Raw genomic sequence first — 19973 nt, 5'->3', positions numbered from 1 at the left:
GTAATAAAAATTGAGATAATGTTTCAACGTCAAAAATTAATTCAGTATTCTCTTATGGATGAAAACTGAATGATCAAAACTGATCACATGCTAATATAATGCAGAACATTTGGAACAGTTATTGACAATGTCCAATTAAAGTATTTCTTGTATGTTCATAGTACCACAGCTATTTCATTACAATCCACACATTCCTCTTTGAAGAATCCATGAAAAGGGACTCAGCTTAAGTAAAATGATGGCTATATAATGAAATTGTGATTTATGATAAAGAAAAGGAAAGAAACTTGTCCTTAAGCAATTTTGCAGATCCACATCTGTTTTTTGAGAGGCAAAGTTAATTCTTCCGAAAGTAGAACACTTCTTCAGTTTGACAACAAGCATTGAATTCTGTGCAAATCCTTGTGTGTGACTTAAACAGCTTTTCATAGGGTAAGCATTGTACAGTTTCAAGAGGCACACATGAATTAATGAGGTCCAAACACTCAAAATTATGTGTTGCCTTCTTATGTTGCTTCATTCCCTCATGCAAATACCAAAGAATGACCTTCATTTGTCATGAAACACTCTTATCAGGATTTGTGAGTATTGTCTTATTTTACGATGAACTAAATTCCCAAGATAGGGTGAAACATGCTTTAGGAACCATTTGCATTTTTCCTTTACATATCCTTCTCTACCATGGCCTCAGGAGAACTCTTCTTCCAGAAATATTAAGCAGTTTGTAGTAAGGCGGGCTCTATTTAAGACATTCAGTAGTCCTCAAGAAATTCACAGATTCATGTTCTCCTATGGCTGCTCTACAAAATGAAGCCTAGTGCCATGCACAAACTTGTCCAGAGAATGAGTAACTTATGTGAGCAACTTGGAGAATTACATGGAGGACTTCGGTTGTGAGAGAGGCTTGCTTAACTAAGGTAGGAAGCATGTGAGTCATATGAAGCATAGGTAAAAAGACAGTAGTGACACTTCAACTTCTGCTTTGAGTTGCCCTGATTCTAATACCCTTCATAGGAACAGTATGCTTCTGTGTGTTTTCCAACGACAGCTTAAAATCTCTGGCCTGTGTGATGGCAGGACCTAAATGCAGGAAATTTGCACCTGAATCACCTACCCTTCTGGCCTATTGTTAGCAGCAGTGGCTGTTTTGTGTCTTGCAGGTATCACAGAATTACAGAATGGCCTGAGTTGAAAAGGACCACAATGATTATCCAGTTCCAACCTCCTGCTGTGTGCAGGGTCACCAACCATCAGACCAGGCTGCTCAGAGCCACATCCAGCCTGGCCTTGAATGCCTCCAGGGATGGGGAATCCACAACCTCCCTTGGGCAACCTGTTCCAGTGTGTCACCACTCTCTGAGTGAAAAACTTCCCCCTAATATCTAATCTAAACCTCCCTTGCCTCAGTTTAAATCCATTTCCCTTTGTCCTATTGCTATCCACCCTCGTAATCAGTTGTTCCTCCTTCTGTTTATATGTTCCCTTCAAGCACATAAACGAAGGTGGCCTTCAGATCATGAGCAGATCATTTCTGTGCAGGACTGTTGACTCTTTCTTCTCTTGTTCATGAAGAATCCTCTGGAGTGGTCCCTTGTTTGAGGGTGATTTTTTCTGATTTTTAAAAAATATTTATAATTATGTTAAAATAATTTTATGATTGCATATGGGGTTGCTAATACTTCACAGACTGTATTACTTCAGTGACAAATCATACTCAAAGCTTTCTTCAGTACACTGACGTGCTAATTGCAGTACTTGATATTGGAAGTGCCACATGTATAATTTCATAGTAGGATTTCTTAGATTTAGATGTAATAAAATATCTGCAGTTACTGATGTGGCTACTTCAGTTGACATGTAGCAGGTACCTCATGCAATGCAATGAATAACATGAATATTCATGAAATAACCCACATAGACATTTGCCTTCGTATTTCCAAAGCCTATTGCTTCATTGGTATGATTTATCTCCCTCTGCAGGCATTTTCTCAGAAATTGCCCTCAGGATGGTAAGATTCATGGGTCTTACGTAGTTCTGTGAAAGTGATGAGTTGCTATAGATCTTCTCTAGGCATTTCTGATATCTCAAATTCATAGTCTTAGCATCTGCGTAAAACTGCAACTGCTCTAGCTACTTGTAGCTGTATTTTCAGCCAGTACTTATCTGGCCAATTATAATAGATATAATTTCATACTTCATTTCTGTTGCTTTAAAACTGCTGTAAATGCAGTGCTCACTAAAAGAACGTTACTGGCTTCATAGTAATGCAAAGATGTGAAAGCAAGTTTTAAGTCTTTTTTCTAACGCAATGCTTTTCTGTGCTTTCAGTCAACTATAGCTTCTAACATAATACTACCAGAAATTAAATAAGTCATCTTTAACACCAGAATAATGAATAAATCACTGAGCAGAATAAGGAGAGAGACAGTGTTTTCCCATGTTACACAAACAGAGAAAGATTAAGTTTATGGGTTTTGCTCCTCTCGGAATTGATGTTGTGGTATTTCTGTTTGATTTCTGCCACAAAGGGAGGGAAAGCTCAATACTGCATCAGCATTGTGCTCGGAAACACAGTGTGCTTCTTTTTTAATCATTCATTTTTGTTTACACTTCAGATCTGCACATCATTCAGTTACTACTGACAGCACTGTGCTGAGTGTAGGACTTCAGAGATACAGAATGCAGATGGAGCTCTTTACCATGCTGAAATACTTGCCTAATTTGTAGCTTTTGTCCTGCCTTTAAGCCCATTAAAAATAGTCTGAAATGTGGTGGGAAAAAGAGAGAGATACAGACTACACCTATATGCTTTATTCCTCTGAGAAGCAATTATCTTTGTTTTAGAAACTTCTTGCCTTGTTCTCTTTGCCAGGAGAATCAGATGAAGACTGCATGTAACATAGTATCTGACTGCATGTTGGTCACATGTGTGTTACAGGACAGGGCAATTTTCCCTCCATTATAACAATCTCAAAGTTTTCCATTTACTTCTCCTTAAAAAAAAAAAAAAAAAAAAAAAAAAAAAAAAAAAAAAAAAAACTAAAAGAAAAGAACTGCTTCTTGAAGATGAAGCAGATAGCAGACAGCACTATCATGTGAAATCAAACACCTGTGCACCTGTGTGGCTCACATTCATGGGTTGTTACAGATACCAGAACTTTGCACAGGCCTCAGACATATCAATAAAAGAAAATATCCATCAGGGATGCTAAATACTACACTGATACTATGCAGCTCTTACTCAGGCAGCTTCAGAGGTGCATACTGAGATGCTGGAGGCTGGGAAGTGCTGCCATGAGCTTGCCCTGTCTTCAGAGTCACCTGTGGGTATCTGTCACTGTCCACTAGCTGTGACCAAGTAGAAGCTGTGACCAGAGGGACAGCCTGTCTGCTGCTTTGGGAAAAAAGAGGCAGAGTTTGGTGCCAGGATAAGGTGTTGCCTTGGCTCCACCTGCAGCTGCGGTGGCTCTGCCTGCCCTCCGTGCGGACGGAGCAGAGCCCATGAAGCTGCATTATGGCAGCTGAGTGCTTGTTCCGGCGTGCCCTGGGACTCCCAGCGGGGAGCTTCCATATGTGAAACAGGCTGAGCTCAGCCAGCTCTGAGCCCACGCCAGGGAGCTCAGGGCTGTTTGGATCCACCCTCGCACACGGGCTGCAAGGGCCAGCAGATGCCTTAGGCAATGCAAAGGCCTTTCTGTAGCCAAGTCTGCTTGCTACACTATGAGCATTAAACATGTCTCAACATGGAGGCCAAATGGTGCCAGTAGCCCATGTCTGCCTACCTGCCTGCCTTCAGGAATTATTTTGAGCTCAAAGCAGAAGTAGCACACCCAATTTTGCTCTCTGGACCCCAGCTTGGCTACTGTGGCCCCTTTTCCTGCTGTGTCCCAGTGGCAGCTGGCGTATGACAGCCTCGTCCTCCCCTGCACCACGCAGGAGATGTACTCTCCTTCTACTGCAGCTGTGCTGCAGGACGTAGCTGAGTGCATGGGTACATGGACTTGAGCTGACACACTGTCATGGGCTGAATCAAGCCCTCTCCAGCACTGATAACAGCTCCTGGGAGCACAGCACAAAGACTTGATCTGGCTCCTTATTAAGGACATCCGAAGCCTAGCAGAAACAGTTAATTCACACGCAGGCTGTTCTGTGAGCAAGGCAACTATGCTGCTCCCAAACCTATCCCTGGAGGCAGAAGACTTGCATTTATCTGGCACTGCTCCCGAGGTAATACCTACAGCAGGTAGGCATTCAGGTAATTGGATCACTGTTGACTGAAAGCTGTTTATATGCCATTGTAATCCATCACTTTTTCATCAGTTGCAAAGGGTGATACGTAAAACACAGTGCATGATGAATCTGGTCACCTCTCTGTAATCCTTTACCAGGCCTCTCCAAATTCAGTTGTAAAGAAGTTGATGTTACACGTAAAAGATGTTTATATTATATACAGCATTTTTATGTTACATATATCACTCTATTCCATTCCATTCTGTTCTGTTCTATTCTGTTCTGTTTCCATTTCGTTCTAAACATATATACTCAAATTCAGATTTCAGTACAAATAATATTGCATCAGTCTTTATGATGCTCTAAAGCAGGGTTGCAGAATATCACACAGCTAGAAAAGTGTCTCAGAACAAAAGTCTCTGCACATTGTTACGTGTTAAAATAATCGGAGTTTGCCCTCTTTCGGTCACAAATAGTTGTACAGGAGAATTTTCATGAGCTTGTGGATTTTATGGAAATTGTCATATAAAAGGCTATTTAGCAAATTGGATATTTGATAAGTTATTTTTTTTTTTCAAAACATATTTTGTTATGGAACAGTCACATTCCAAAGTTTGTTTAAAAATCTCTTGCAACAAGAACAGATGAGAAAAATTGAAATTGTTTCCTTCCTCAGCTGTTTCCTTACACCATGTTAGATGTTACCTGGGTTGTATCTGGGATAATGTTTTTCCCATACATCATCTTCAGGAGCTGCTCAGGAGCTTCCTTTCCTGGGACCCATTTGACCAAAGCCAACGTGTCACAGTAGGAAGATGTTTTCAGCATCCATGTAGTGGTTGGAAAGGTAAGCTGGCACCATGCTGCTGGCTTGATGGAGTGAAAGTTTGCCCAAGTAAACTATCAAACATATGCCTGCCTACGTTTATTGTGGACGTTTGAAGAATTTACCATTATTTTTCCCAGAGGAAGTTTTAAAGCTCAGATACTACTGAATACCCAAGGCATAGGCATTTTCTTGTACATCAGGTATCTTCCTTATCCATGGGGAGTCCACTGCAGACTCTTGTTTCTACAGCTCACAGAGCCTTGAGTTGCCTGTATGTGTACTGTAGGCTGGATTTTAGGCTTCTCCATCTTCTGTCCTGGTTCTCAGTGTTTGTAGAGGGAGAAAAAGAGTTCAGTATTTCTGAATGGTGACAGTTCTAAGGATGACCAGTCATTTCAAATGTCAGAGCTGTTCCATGGGTCACTCCACCTCTGATTCATGTGGGCTTTTGATGCTGGCTTTACTTGTTGTTCCCTGTATTTCAGAGGTTACTTTATATCATCTCCTATGACTCTCATCTGGGATGGTTGTTGAATGTTACCCATTTCTTCCTAGACATGTTTGAAGTCGCAAAGAATTAAGTATTCTGACAGTCACAAGTTTCTGTTGTAATGTCTGTATTCAGGCTACTCCTCACTCCACACCAATATGCCAAGACCTTTTTTCGCTTTACATGGTTGTGCCACCCATGGTTGTGCCACACGTTAATTTACACCATTAAATCTGGAAAGGTCTGTGATCTTCAGATTTCAGAGCTACCATTTACCTTCATCTTAGTTTAATGTGGGACAGAATTGTTTTCCTCAGAGCCATCTGGTATGATGCTGTGTTTTGGTTCTAGGAGAAAAGCAAGCATATCATACTCGGAAGAAAACAACTCCCGGCTGAAACTAAGAAAACCTTGTTTTAAGACCTAGTGTGAACTGTGAGGCAGATGAGCTGAATATCCTCCAGAGAAATCTGCGCAATCCCGTGTACTCAGGTTATCCCCGTTGTTAAAACTGACCACTGCATGGCACTGTTGCACCAGTGTCGCTGCAGCATCAGGCGAGAGTGCAGGAAAGCATCTCTAGTTCTTCCACTCGGTGTCTACAGCCCCCTGCTGTATGAACAGCTCAGAACAGGGCACGTACTGCAATGTGGGAGCAGGTCCTACCTCTTCCCATCCTCTTTTCCTCCACCCAAAACCTGGTAAGAGCATCGTGTTCGACGTGATGGGATTTGAAAACTTGGATAAGGTAGGTGCTTCATGCTGTGTGCGTGTGTGCATATGTATCCTACGGCAAACCCAAAGGTTTGGTCCTGACAGTGGCCTGCAGAGGACAGACTGCCTTCTTCATTAATTCTCTGGTGCAGTTTTAATACCCAGGCCCAGATCTAGTTCTGGGGATGGCGTGTGCTACGGGCCCTCCTGGACATGGACACCTTTGTGGGGGAAAAGAGGCTTGTCCCAAGGAAACAAGGCAGACAGCCCTGCTTGGGTTCTGCACCACAGGTTTGTCCTTGGCTTGTTGCCCTGATAGCTATGCAAAGAAAGCAAAATAGGGTCTGGAACACAACGGGGTCTTGTTGAGTCAGAGGTCAGGAAGAACTCAGTATGTAACTTGCCATTAGGAAATTAAACCAGTTTCCAAGAGACCTCAAATCAAGATACTGAACCTTAAAGCCAAATATAAGCTTGACTGAGAGACCTTTTCACTAGGGCTTGAAGAAAAACACAAAGTTTGAAGACTTGGCAATGCTGGAGCTTGACATCCAGTTTCAAAGTTTACTGTTTGACTTCTCTGCCAGGCTTACTCCTATTAATTCTGCCTGAAAGACAAGTAATTTAGGCTGCAAAACCAACTTGCTGTTACAAGTTGGACTGCTGCTCCCACTCTGAGATACAGAGTTCCTTGAGCGCAGGGCTGACCTTGCAGCATTGTGAGTGGATGAGTTCCTACAGCATTTTGATCAAGGGCCGAGTCTTCCAGGGACATAACTTGGCTCCAAAATAATACAGCCTGCATGGATCAGAAACCAACTGTTGCAGATCTGGAGCTTCTGGCTCATATCTCCAAAAGAGCAATTGACAGCACTTGCAAGACTTTGAATCAGAAAACTAATGCTGAAGGTAATTTTTGATTAACTCTCTAGATGCTGTAAATGGAGCCAGATCCAGTTTTATATCTCATCTCTGCAGCACAGCAGGTCTATTTTATGTTTTTCAGTGAATCCTATACATGAACTCCTTTTACCCTGAGAATCAGCATGCTAGTACCCAGAATCTTAATGCAGTTATGGATGTATGTGCCCAGGACAACTTCATTTACTTCTTTTTCTTGAAATCCCATTTTTTTTTCAGTACTGAGTCAGGCTAAGGGGTGCACATGTACCAATTTCTTTTGTAATAACTTAATGCTAGAGTCATGTGCATAGGTTCAGTTTATATGGTAATCTTTAAAAATAACCAGCCTAAGTACTGAAAAACACATAGCAGGAGCTAGACCTGCATTAGCAGAGAAATCAACGTGATTTATTAATAGGTCTTATTTAAATCTCATTTCCATGCTTCTATGACTTTGTTAGGCTTTCACCTCATACAGGCACATGCCAGAAGTAATGGAGCGAGAGAAGAGACAAGCCCTTTTTCAGTTCACAGAACCCCAATTCTTTATTAATCACAGCTTGCTCACAATGACATACAGGAAAATAGCACTAATGAAGAGTAGAATATGCAGGCAGCAACCTCTGGGGGGGGTGGGAGGGGGCAGGGACAACTTCAAAACTGCAGCTATTTTGGGGACGATGTGTTAGGTTTCATGATACTGTACTTGGCACAAGCACCCTGTCTAGTCATTCCTGCTTCAGCCCTCTTAGTCATAGAATCATAGAATCACCAAGGTTAGAAAAGACCTCCAAGATCATTCAGTCCTAGCTGTCCGTCTCTAGGGTTGGCTAACACTGAAGAATAAAGGTCAAGACAAATGGAAGTCAGCAGTGTGAAAAAAAAAAAGGTAACATCTGGTTCAAGGGTTCCCGGTGAAATATTTGATTGCCTCTTTTAATGTTACACATGTACTACAGCAGCATCAGAGAAGTATCATAGATCATGGCACCTACAAATAAAGCCACTTGATGCTATCTATTAGTTGCTTCATTAATAAATTTTCAAGTGGTAGATTAAGCTCACTTTACAATTAGCACTTATATGGCTGTTTGGCATCATTCAGAATTTGTCATAGCTTGATGGTTACAATGTGCCTTTTAAATTCATTTCAAACTGATACCACTTGCTTTCATTCAGTTGCAAAGCTGTTATTTGTTGCCTCTTGCTTCAGAAAGCAGAAGCACCAAGTAGTGCACATGGTGATTTAACTTCAGTTATACAGCATGCTACAGAGTTCTGTAGCGCGAGTTGCATTTGAAGAAACTATATTTTAAGAGTCTCTTGTCTTGGACAGCTGAATGTGAAGTCACGACACCTGTGATCTAGTCACTGTTTCAACAAAGCTCGTTGATGGCAAAGCAGCCTAGGTTGTTAGGCAATGACTGGTCTCTAGCACCATAGAACTACTACTGACCTCGTGGTGAGTTGGAATGAAAGTCGCAGGGAATGGAGTTAGACATGAGGTGCTTCAAATGGACAGATCCAGCAAATTCAATTGAGTGGAAATAGACAACATCAGAAGCCTGTTACAGGACATGTAAGATTATGAAATAACTTGCATAATGCAATACTTGTATTTTTTAACAAAAATGTAAGTATTTACAAAATAAGATCCAAGTTTTTTAAACATCAAGCAAATCATTCTGCAAAGAGACCGCATTGATTTTGTTTTATTTTTTGTTTCTTTTTTTAAAGTTTTTATTGAGTTCTTGATTTTTTTTTTTTTTAAACCATGTCATACATTTCCCATACTGATATCGCATGATCCATAATAATATAGGCAGGGGGAGTTTACTAATGGTGGGGATGGGTCACATCCACCATTGCTGTTCTCAGCCAGACAGTTCCACCTGGAGCTCCTTGTTTCTACGCACCTCTGCAGCATGCCTCTCCTGGAAAACATCAAGAAAGGAAAAATCAAACTCATCTTGCATGCCAAGGGAGGTTCCTGTTGATAACATAGCTGAGCTATCCTATCCTATCCTATCCTATCCTATCCTATCCTATCCTATCCTATCCTATCCTATCCTATCCTATCCTATCCTATCCTATCCTATCCTATCTTCTCCATTCCATTCCATTCCATTCCATTCCATTCCATTCCATTCCATTCCATTCCATTCCATTCCATTCCATTCCATCCTCCTTAGACTGAACAATGAAGTTGGCTATCCCCTCTGTCTTTCTTCTGCTATGATGAAGCTGGGGAGGAGACACCAGAAGTCAATGCTGTGCCCTTCTGTCCAGTTATATCCATGTTGTCTTTTCTTTTACTAAACCAGTCCTGACTTGTTTAGACTTATTTGACCCACTGTATATTCAAATACTTCTGTGAAAACGGGTCTGTGGTCAGGAACAACAGCTGTCAAATGAATTTAGGAAATATTCCATTCAGGGTGTTTATAAAACTGTATAATTTTTGGCAGCTTCAAGATTTTAGGGTTTTTGATTTGTGCCTCTTGTTTTTCAGCTGTCAAACTGTCAGATTTTTACCATTTCTATATGATCAGTGGAAAAAAAAAGGTTAGAAAATTAAATGACAAGTCACAAGATGACTAGAGAAGCAACTCATCATAGCTGATTTCTGTTTAAGGAACTTCCTAGATATTTTCATACATTAGGGGATATTCTATGGGGATTAGTAAAAAATTCAATTAATTCAACAGGAATCTTTTTATTGGCTGAGTTAAGCTATGGATTATAGGCCAACACAGCTTATTGTATCATCTGAGTCTGTAAATCACAGTTTCTTATAAGATTCATAACTTTAAGTGCCAGATTTTCTAAGGGGCCTGTTCCTCAGGGCTCCAGTTAATTGCAGAATGCAAAAGTTATCTTTGATCTTATAGGAGCTTCTAGGCACCATAACCTTGAGGCATCCACAGTTCTGGTCACTCTTGAAGACATTTCACATCATCTTTTCCTGCATAGTAAGAGTTGGCTGTTGTGCTGACAAAAACTATATAGCCATGTAGTATTTAATTTTTGGTCTGTACAAATATTCTCAAATGAGTTATCATAGTCTTTGTTAAAAAACCTTCTTTGTATTTCATGAACATCTGCCATGATATTGCTGAAGAAGAGATTAACAGCCTGTAAATGTGAGCATAGCATCGAGATGCTCCAGCTGTCTGTCCCATTTCCTTTTGGATCTCCAGGATGGCTAATTGCCTTTTCCCTTTGTTTTCATAAGCTTTGGGATATGTGCCTGTAAACACATCTACTGAGAAAATAAGTAATTTCAGTACAATTCTTAAACTCCACAATTATTTAGTTTGCATATTCACTTAAAACTTTGGGAAACAATGGTTTCTTTTTTGCTGCATGACACTACTGTTTCCATCAAAGAAAGAAGCATTTAGAGAGGTCTCACTGGAAGTGACTGGGAGCTATTTTATTTCTATTAATCATTTATTTTCAAAAATACTAGAAAGTTCATTGGTGAGAGAAATAAATGTAAATTATCTTTTTGTTAACTCTTCTGAACATTAATTCTCATGCCTTCCTTTCTTGTTTAGGAGGGGTGATTTGGAAAAGGGTACATTTGGCTCTCAACTGTGTATTTTGTAATTTACTGGATTCTCAAGAGGAATTCCTATGGCTGTACCAAAGATCTTCAAAAGAAAGCTTACACTGTATTAGTTACAAGACTTACTGGAAGAATTTAATGTATAGGAAAGAATTTTTCATAATTTTTTCACTCTTTCCCCATCAGAAGTCAAGAAGTATACACAGGATAAATGTTTAATTTGACCACTGAGTTCCTCTCCAGGTGCAAGGGAAATGAATGTAAATATCTGAAGGAAGGTTGTAAAGGGTTGTAAGACAAGAAGCAGTGTACACAAATTGGAATACAGGAGGCTAACTCTGAACACTGGGAAGCACTTTTGTGCTGTGCAGGTGATGGAGAACTGATGCAGGTTGTCCAGAAGTTGCAGAGTCCCTTTCTTGGAGACCTCCATTAACCACCTGATGTGATCTGGGCCCCCTGTGTTGGTCGTTTCTGCTGGAGCGGGGTCTGGGCCAGATGGATCCAGTGGTCCCTGCCAACCTGTGATTTCCCAAAAGTGGCTTAGATAGGCATCAGGGACTCTGGTTTAAAACTAACTAAAGTTTTGTAACTGAGAAAAGAGCTATGCACAGCATCTCTTTGAAATACTGATCAGATGCTCTTCTCTAGTCCAGACTGAGGAGTGATGGCGCAGTTACCTTTTCTTGGAGACGTTCAATAAGAGCAGCTAGATTAGCTTCGCGGTTTTCTTTGATCTGTTCCATTTTCAGTATCAGCTTTTCCTCTGCCATTTTGCTGAAGTTATTGTTCTCCTCCAGAGCTTTCTGAAGCACCTCTCGCTCATGTTCCCTCTTCTCTGCCAGATGTTTCAGCACTTGGGCCTCCTGGGACTGGAAACAGAGAGACATGTGGTTGAAAGACGTGTCTTGAAAACCCATGTGGAGTGAAATAACCTCCACGGGGCTCTTCACTGAATTTGGAAACTCTGTAATGTTTGTTCATTTTTAAAAGCATTGCTGGGTAAAATCACTTCAACGTAGAAACCAGATTAGTTTCAATAGCGGGCTGAGAAGCACTGGCTAAATGTGGGGAAATGTGCCTTAGGGAGCAGCAGAGCAGTGTTCAAACCACTTCTGTTAATGAGAAATGCTGTCCACGGTTATTGCAGTGGTTGCTTAACCTCTGAGAGCTGTGGTCCTTGAGGTGTGAATATTTTATTTGTAGAGATACAGGACTGGGAGCTGAAGGGAATGGTGTTAAAAAGGAGCTGAATTTTTTGCCCAGGTTGGGCATTTTTAGTATGTCTGAATAGTAACAGGCTTTCAAGTTTACAATTGTGAAGGATAAACGAATCCTTCACAAGATCAAGAATCAATATAGACAATGTTTTTTTTCTCCCAGTATTTATGTTCAGCTTCTCCTCATTAAATATGAAAGAAAAAGGGTGTTATGTTATACAGAGAATATGTAAGAATTGTATTTTCACTTAAATTATTCAAGAAAGATGAAAAATGAAGGTAGGAATTAAACATATTCTAGTATACTATCCTTTGTAAACTTATTTCTCAGAAGCACAAGGCTTGTTATTTATTTTAAATCAAGTTAATAACACAGATCCACTAATCCTAGGAGAGAAACCAGAGAATTTGCAGCACTGGGCCCATCCTCAGGCAAGTCTAGCAGAAAAGACTGTGTTTCAGAGGGGATATTTGGAAATTATAAATAGCACTGTATGCTCTTGGAAAAAAAATAAATTAGAGGGAAAATGAGAGGCAAACAGAAAACAGGGAAAAAATATGGCTGTGGGAAGCTAAATGTATATTTCAGCACAGATAACAATACACTGTTGCCATTTTTATCCATAAAAATGACTAGCTTAAGGCCTAAATTAAGGGTTTTAACCAGTAATTACAATTAGCAGTAATTAATCCTATTAAATTAAATTAAATTAAAATATTGTGAGGCTTTTAATGGAGTGAAAAAGAGCTGCTGTTTTCTTATATGTGGAAGATCCAGCTAGAAGAAGAAAACAAATATATTAACAAAGGTAGGATACACATACAGCCAAAATATACTGACAAGGCAAATTAAGCAGATTATAGACAAGGTTGCAGAAGCCAGGCAGAACATCTTGCAACAAGACTGGATTTAAATCCATCTGGCTTTCAAAGGTTGGAACAGCTTGCTTGAGATCAGAGATAAAGCTACTTTTGTCATTCTTGGCCATTCATTGGATTTTCTTTCACCTCCAGCCTGATTGCAGTTCTGGACTTGCTGCTCAGCTGTAGTTTCTGGAGCTAGCTGATGGGAGCGCTGCACTGAGCTGCTTGGTACCTTGCAGTGATCCTCACTGCTATTACCTCTACAGCACATGTTGAACAGATAGCAATAGAGCAATCGAGTCAGACAAAATGACTGATGTGCCAGACAAAACATTGCAAATGGGAATATAAAGTCCCATTATATATATATGATCAAGAATGTGGAGATTTGGACAACAGATACGTCTAAGGATGCATCCCATAATAAAAAGTAAGATTTGGACTGTGCTTCTAAGCAGCATTTTTTGAAAGAACACTGGCTTTCTGTGGGAGATATTATCTAAATGCCTTTGGGTCCTTGGGGCGCTTGCTTGTTTGTCAGGATTTGTTTTCTTCCACTGAAACCTTTTGCTTTCTGGAACTACTTTCTATTATCATAAATCCATGAGAAAAGTGAAAAATTAGAGCTCCATAGCAAAGTACACACAGTTCTAGAGGCTTTGCTGGCAGGCAACACTTTAAAAATTAATTTGGTCACTAATGCAAGATAATGAAGAAAACACTTACTTACAAATTAATGCAGTATTTTCTGAATGTAAATTGCATTGGCATGAGAAAGAGTCCAAATTAAAACTCTGCCATGCTTCAGGAACTAACTGCACATTTCTGATGTTCGTTAGGATGTGCCTTACAAGACGTCCCTTTTCCTCACACAAAATGTTCAGGGTACTTGGGAATTGTTCAGAATAAGGGCTCCCCTTCTCATCACAAAGCACACAAGGAGGAGAGTGTCATTTACACTGATGTCCCTTTCCTAATGCCACTTACACCAGCTGTGAGCCTGTCTGTTTCCCCTGCGTTCAGATCTCTGTTGAAATACCCTTATGACAATTTTGGAACCCAGTCAATGCATTTTTGTACTGGATTGTCATATGATTTTGTGTTTCAGATACATTTGGCTAAAGATCTTGGCCACCCAGTCTGCTCAAAGCCTGCTAGATATCCAGAAATTACTAAAATGAATGGCCCTTGATATCTAGTGTGCCTGGAACTAATGGACTCTTTGTTGTTGGTGTTGGCTTTTAACTGATGCATTTGGACAGATTTGATGTGGGATCTAACACATGTAGGAAGTTTTTATTGCATATTTATTTTTCAACGTTGTATTGAAGTGCTGGAAAAGGTATTCTCATATTCCATTTTTTAAAGCACTTGTAAATGGTTTACAATAAATGCTTCTAGCAGAGCTATTATGAGAAAATGTGTATAAAAATCTGGAAGTGGGATGGAAGATAAAGAAGATTAAGCGTAAAATGGTGGAGAAAGGAAAAAAAGAATACTCTGGGTGAATATTCAGAAGACTTATTAAATATAAAAAGGTTTAATCACAGCAGCTACAGCTGCAGCCTCTAATGCCAGATATAGAGGAATAAAAATCATAGAATCATAGAATGGTCTGGGGGTTGAAAAGGACCATAATGATCATGCAGTTTCAACCCCCTTGCTGTGTGCGGGTTGCCAGCCACCAGACCAGGCTGCCCAGAGCCACATCCAGCCTGACCTTGAATGCCTCCAGGAATGGGGCATCCACAACCTCCTTGGGCAACCTGTTCCAGTGTGTCAACATGCTCTGTGTGAAAAATGTTGTTAGACATTCCTGGTATAGATATTTTGCTCCCAGAAATGTACTACTGTGCTGAAAAGATTACTGATGCAGGCAAACTCCTTCAGACATTCATGTCACTTTCTAGAGGACGATACGCAATCCCAGTTTTCAGAGTCCTTCATGAGGAAATCCGCATCTCAGCTGGTCAGAGATAGATGCAGACAACTAAGCATTCTAAGAGCAAAATTATGGAAATTGTATTTTGAAATGTCTTATTATTATTGTTATTACTATTATTACAGTAAGAAAATTCCACTCATCTGACTTGGGCAGCCTGGTCTGGTGGTTGGTGACCTTGCACATAGCAGGGGAGTTGAAATTAGATGATCATTGTGGTCCTTTTAAACCCAGGCCATTCTATGATTCTATGATTCTATGCTCTTATTTTCTCACATTGATCTATTTTTCTTTGATGCATACTGCCCAATATTTAAGCCATTTATTCAGAGATAAAGGATTACACTTTAAACAAGAAACTTCCCTGACTATTTTAGCTACTAGGATGTAGGAGACACAGCATGAGACATGCTTTCTGGAGAAGAGAAGGCTCATGGGAGACCTCTGAAACTGCTTGAAAGGAGGTTGTGGTGAGGTGGGGGTTGGCCTCTTACAACAGCAATAGGATGAGAAGTAATGGCCTTGATTTGCACCAGGAGAGGTTCAGGTTGGATATTAAGAAAAATTTCTTCCTTGAAAGAGTGGCCAGGCACTGCAACAGACTGCCCAGGGAGGTAGTGGAGTCACTGCCTCTGGAGGTGTTCAAGAAACATTTAGATTTTGTACTGAAGGACATGATTTAGCAGCGGAATACCGGGGGTAGGTGGAGAGCTGGACTAGATGATCTTGGAGGTTTTTTCCAACCCTGGTGATGCTATGGATTTATTTTAAATTAAATTCTTCAGTAGAAGCTTCAATAACTTTGGTATTATTCATTGTATTGTGTATTTAAGATATACTACAGGGTAAGATTAAAGACTTCTACTGCAATGCAAATGCCAACATATAACTTCCTAATAAAAAGTTCTTAATTAGAAGGAATTAATTATATGATGTTTTCAGTAGCAGAAATGAAGTTGCTTTCCTGCATAAAAGCAAGGAAATGGGCACAAATTGATAGGAGCTAGATGATCCTTTAGGTCCCTTCCAATCCAAGCCATTCTATAAGTTAGATCTCACTTATGGCATATTCCTCACTGGGTGTACTTTTAGTTATTAGAACCACTTCTGACTGTTGTCAGAATTCTCTGTCCCAACCAGTGTGCCAAGACACAGGGAGAGACAGCTGCTCTCCCAAAGCTATGACTGAACGGACAAGGAGAACAGGAGGATGCACCCCCTCCATGGGCTTACAGAGCAAAGCAATGCATGTATTGCTGCAGATGTTCTATGCAAATGTTGTCTAATTAGCAGAGCAGGGCCTAAGTCCTAAAAAAAGTGTAAAACCAGTGAGTATATGTATTTTTGAAGACAATTCTCATTCATTAGTTATATTTGATTTTAATGAGAAATGTGCTGGAAGGACATGATCTAGAATGGTTATGCCTAATAGATGAGGTACATAGATAAAAAAGCATGATCACAACTGCCATGCTGGATCTCAGAAAACATCTGCCTGACTTGTCCAGCAGCAGAAAGCAGAAGATGCTTTGGGAAAGTATACATGAAGTTGGGCAATTCTGCCTGATTCTTTCCTATGCATTTTCCTAGCTTCCACCAGGTTACATGTTGTCTGAGGCAGATGTTGTATCTGTCACATTATCTCTACAAGGTAATTCTTTACCAATTTTGCTAATGTCTTTTTGAAATAATTAATATTTAAATAACATCTAAATAGCTTATGGTAACAAATTCAAAAACTTGATTAAATGATATATGCAAAGGTAATTCCCTCTCTCTGTCTTCAAATTGTTGTCTGATTTTGTTGAGTGTTTCTTCCCCTTTGGATGTGTGAAACAGAATATAATTGTTCCTACTTATCTTCTCATTACCATTCAAGACTTTAAGACTTCTGTTTTATCTTCCATCTGTTGTCTCTCTCCAAGCTGAGAAATAGACTGTTTAATTTACCTTCTTATGGAAGATGTTCTATCCCTGTGATTGCATTTTTCTCTCTTCTCTGCATTATATGCTTTTTTTTAGACTAAAACTGCAGGCAATGCTTGGGATGTAGGAGCACCAAGGATTTTAACAGTGATGTAGAGAGATTTTCTGCTCTGTTCTTTGTTCCTTTGCTTGCAATTTCTGCTGCATTGCTAACATGGAAGATCTTGTCTATTAAAATAGCTCATTTAGCTACATGTTCATTCAAAATGAATGCAGTAATGAGTTTTCCTTTAGGAAGAAATGAACAGTAATGAAATCAATGAAATGAAATCTCTGGAACATTCAGTTTTTACTTCCCACTAAGTATATGCATAATATTGGGCTTCTTAACTGTTGCCATTTCATTCTGTGTTTGTATCCTTTCTTGAGAATGTGTACTCATTACAGAAGTACTTCACAGACTGTCCTTGAAGCTTGCCATCACATGGATGTGCCACAACTCATTCTTCTGGGCCGGGGCTAGTGTGTGTGATTATCCTTTCACATACACACATGTCCTTCCCCTGAAGAGAATGCCTTGACAAAAACAAAGACTGAAGCTATAAAACTAATGTGCAACATCTGGATGACTGAATTGTTCCAGTTAATGAGATTCAGAGTTTCATCACAAATAAAAAGGAATACTTTTAAAATAAATGTCAGATTTGTTGACTTCAGGGGATTCACTTCTCATCACATAGAGCTGTAATGGCTCCAGATCTCTTGAAAGGACCCCTGATCTGGTCTGACAGAAGCAAAAGGAGAGCAGAGAGCCTTTTGCTGCTGGAGATACCCCATGTTCTATCTCTGGCATATCTGTTGTCCCTGAACTTCTGTATACGTTGTTGTCCACATCTACAAAAGATTCTGTAAATGCAGGGGTCTTTCTGCTGCAGACACACTGCATTTGTGCTAATTGCTAGACGGTCTACCAACCTTTCTAAGCTCTTTGTGACAAGCTTAATGATTATAAAAAAGGAATTGTCTGTTATGGGTAAGACCATAAGGGAGAAAAGACTCAGTAGATAACTCTACAAGGCCTATTTACAGCACTACTCAGACTGTCTGCTAGAAATGCTATGACAGCATCTTCAATCAAGTAGTCTGGTGAGCAATCCAGAACACTCTTTATTCAGGGATGGCACGTCTCCATACTGAATAAATAAGACAGTTCAGTTGACACAGATAGGCCCTGTGATTAATTTCCATGGACCCTACATGGAGTCAATATTTGGTACCCAGGCAGTAGCTGTTCAAATTGCATATCTGTCTCTTAAATCAAGACTGAACCAGCTTTCAGCAACTATCATAGGTACTCTGAATGTACCCTTACACACAGAGAGAAAGCACATAAATTTGAACCCACTGGGACTTTGTGTTCAAAACTACCTGTATTTTATGACACATGCTTCCTAAAAATCCGGACTAGTCAGATGTTTGCAAGTCGCTGAAAGAAAATAAACTAACCTGTCGATTTAAACATATTAGTAGCTTCTGTCAACGCTAGCACACTGTGAGTCAGTCATGGAGATGAGAGACATACAAAATAGATAGGAAAATTGGATGTTATCCTGCACACTGCTGGGTACAATCACTAATATTTTCTTAACGAAAAATACCTTTCTCCTCTCTTCGGCAGCCTCCAGCTTTTTCTGGATCTCCTCAAGGGAGAGCTCTTTCTTCTTTGGAGAGGCTAAAGTTCGTGGTGCTTCCGAGACTGGGGATGGTGGCTTTAGGATCAGTTCAAAAGCCTGGCCCGAGGCACGTTTGTTGATTTGTTTAACTTCCATGTCTGCACAATAAAGTGAGAAGTGGTAAGCACTTCAATACTGTGGTGGTGTTAAGGAGAGAAGCAGTACAAAAATTAGTGTAGGATCAGAAATACAGACAAATGATTTAGCATCTTTGCTGTGGGCATTTCAAAGAAAATGGCAGATTATGGGCTGAAAATTGTCCTTGGGAGAAGTACATCCCATTTTACCTGCAATAGTTTATTTATACACGAACCCTATGAAGATAAAAATTTACAGCAGTTTTGGAAGCTTACTGGGGTTCTGTGTCATTTCACACTTCCAGCAAGCTCTGCCCAAACGGATTAAATTTTAAGCATGCTTTCATCTTTTCTGGGTTTCTTTGGGAACTATGATGTCAGCTGCGAAGACGTAATTCTCACATGGGAAGCACTTCTTCCCATGTACTAGGAAAAATACAGCACCATATGAAAGATACAGCTTTAGGAGTTTAGCCAGTTGCTATTAGAAAAAATATCAAGCATCATGAGTAATAATACACAGTCAATGAGGCAATAGCCCAAATCAGCAAAAGAAGTGGTTAAATAAGCAAAATATTCTCTGTCTAACATTAGGTACCAGGATGGTGAACTGAGTCACGTCCCAACATTAGCACTTTATCTGACCTGCAGGTGAAAGTTACTCACCATCATATTTATAGATGTTCATGTTGCGAGGTTCAGGATAAAAACAGGAGCAGATCAGAGAGAGCATGGACAGCTCCTTCATCTTTTCCTTGTAAGCTGAAACAAGAGAACTTGTTAGCAAACTCCCCTTCTTCAGCTTCTCCTTAGTGAATCTCTAACCGCGATGACTGACCATGGACCAGCAAATCTGCTTCATAACCCACCTGGCAGATTTATCCAGAATATTTATTTTGTTTCTTCTGAACATGGAGTCTTTATCACATCAAATATGAGATGTTCAGTACTGAATAAACTGCTTCTGTTGTCATGCATGACCTCAGCCTTGGCTCAAATGCATGCAGTCCTCTTTCAGTAAAAGAAAGTGAATCTAGCTACCAGGAAATGTATTTAGCATTGGAAGAGTGCCATGACCCCACTATCTCCTGGCAGGTGGAAATAAATGAAGCTCTTACAAATTTCTATGACGTCTCCAAATGCAATTGGGAACAGCTCTGAAACATTGCCCATGTGTTGCCATAGGCAGATGCTAAACTCATTATCTGCAACAAATGAAAATGTCATCCAGATAATTAAAAATATAGCCAGAAATGAGGATCCATTTATAAAATCCTTAGCATAATGTCCTTAATATGAGAAAGTACTTGAAACAAAGAAGTATTTCCCTGTTCAATTCCTGTACTGTCACTTTGCTTCCATATTCAGGCCTACTGAATATCAGCTGATGCAATAAACACACTTCCAATTTACCTTCAGTGTTAGTCTGCAGTGCCTATAGACCCCAGTAATGGACTGAGAAATGGTGGTACC

The 19973-nt window shown here is 39.9% G+C and overlaps 1 protein-coding gene and 1 long non-coding RNA gene across 2 annotated transcripts in view; one reads left to right on the top strand and one right to left on the bottom strand.

The window, feature by feature from the left end:
- The first annotated feature begins 1467 nt into the window (after window positions 1-1467).
- LOC128091098 (uncharacterized) lies at window positions 1468-19913 on the top strand. Its single transcript, XR_008211235.1, has 3 exons — window positions 1468-1601; window positions 5902-6298; window positions 17138-19913. It is a non-coding gene; the product is annotated as an uncharacterized LOC128091098 (long non-coding RNA).
- Window positions 7695-19973, bottom strand: part of STMN2 (stathmin 2) — a 34364-nt gene continuing 22085 nt past the window's right edge. Inside the window, exons 2-5 of the mRNA XM_052704027.1 lie at window positions 19167-19262; window positions 18349-18521; window positions 11419-11610; window positions 7695-9101 (exon numbers count right to left, since the gene is read on the bottom strand). Coding sequence (XP_052559987.1) covers window positions 9042-9101; window positions 11419-11610; window positions 18349-18521; window positions 19167-19262 — 521 coding nt within the window. The 3' untranslated portion in view covers window positions 7695-9041. The remainder of the gene's footprint in view (window positions 9102-11418; window positions 11611-18348; window positions 18522-19166; window positions 19263-19973) is intronic.

This window comes from Tympanuchus pallidicinctus, unplaced genomic scaffold (assembly GCF_026119805.1).
Source record: "Tympanuchus pallidicinctus isolate F22 unplaced genomic scaffold, pur_lepc_1.0 scaffold5, whole genome shotgun sequence".
NCBI lineage: Eukaryota > Metazoa > Chordata > Aves > Galliformes > Phasianidae > Tympanuchus > Tympanuchus pallidicinctus.
The sequence above is the reverse complement of the archived record's forward strand: the minus strand, read 5'-3'. Positions and strand labels throughout refer to the sequence as shown.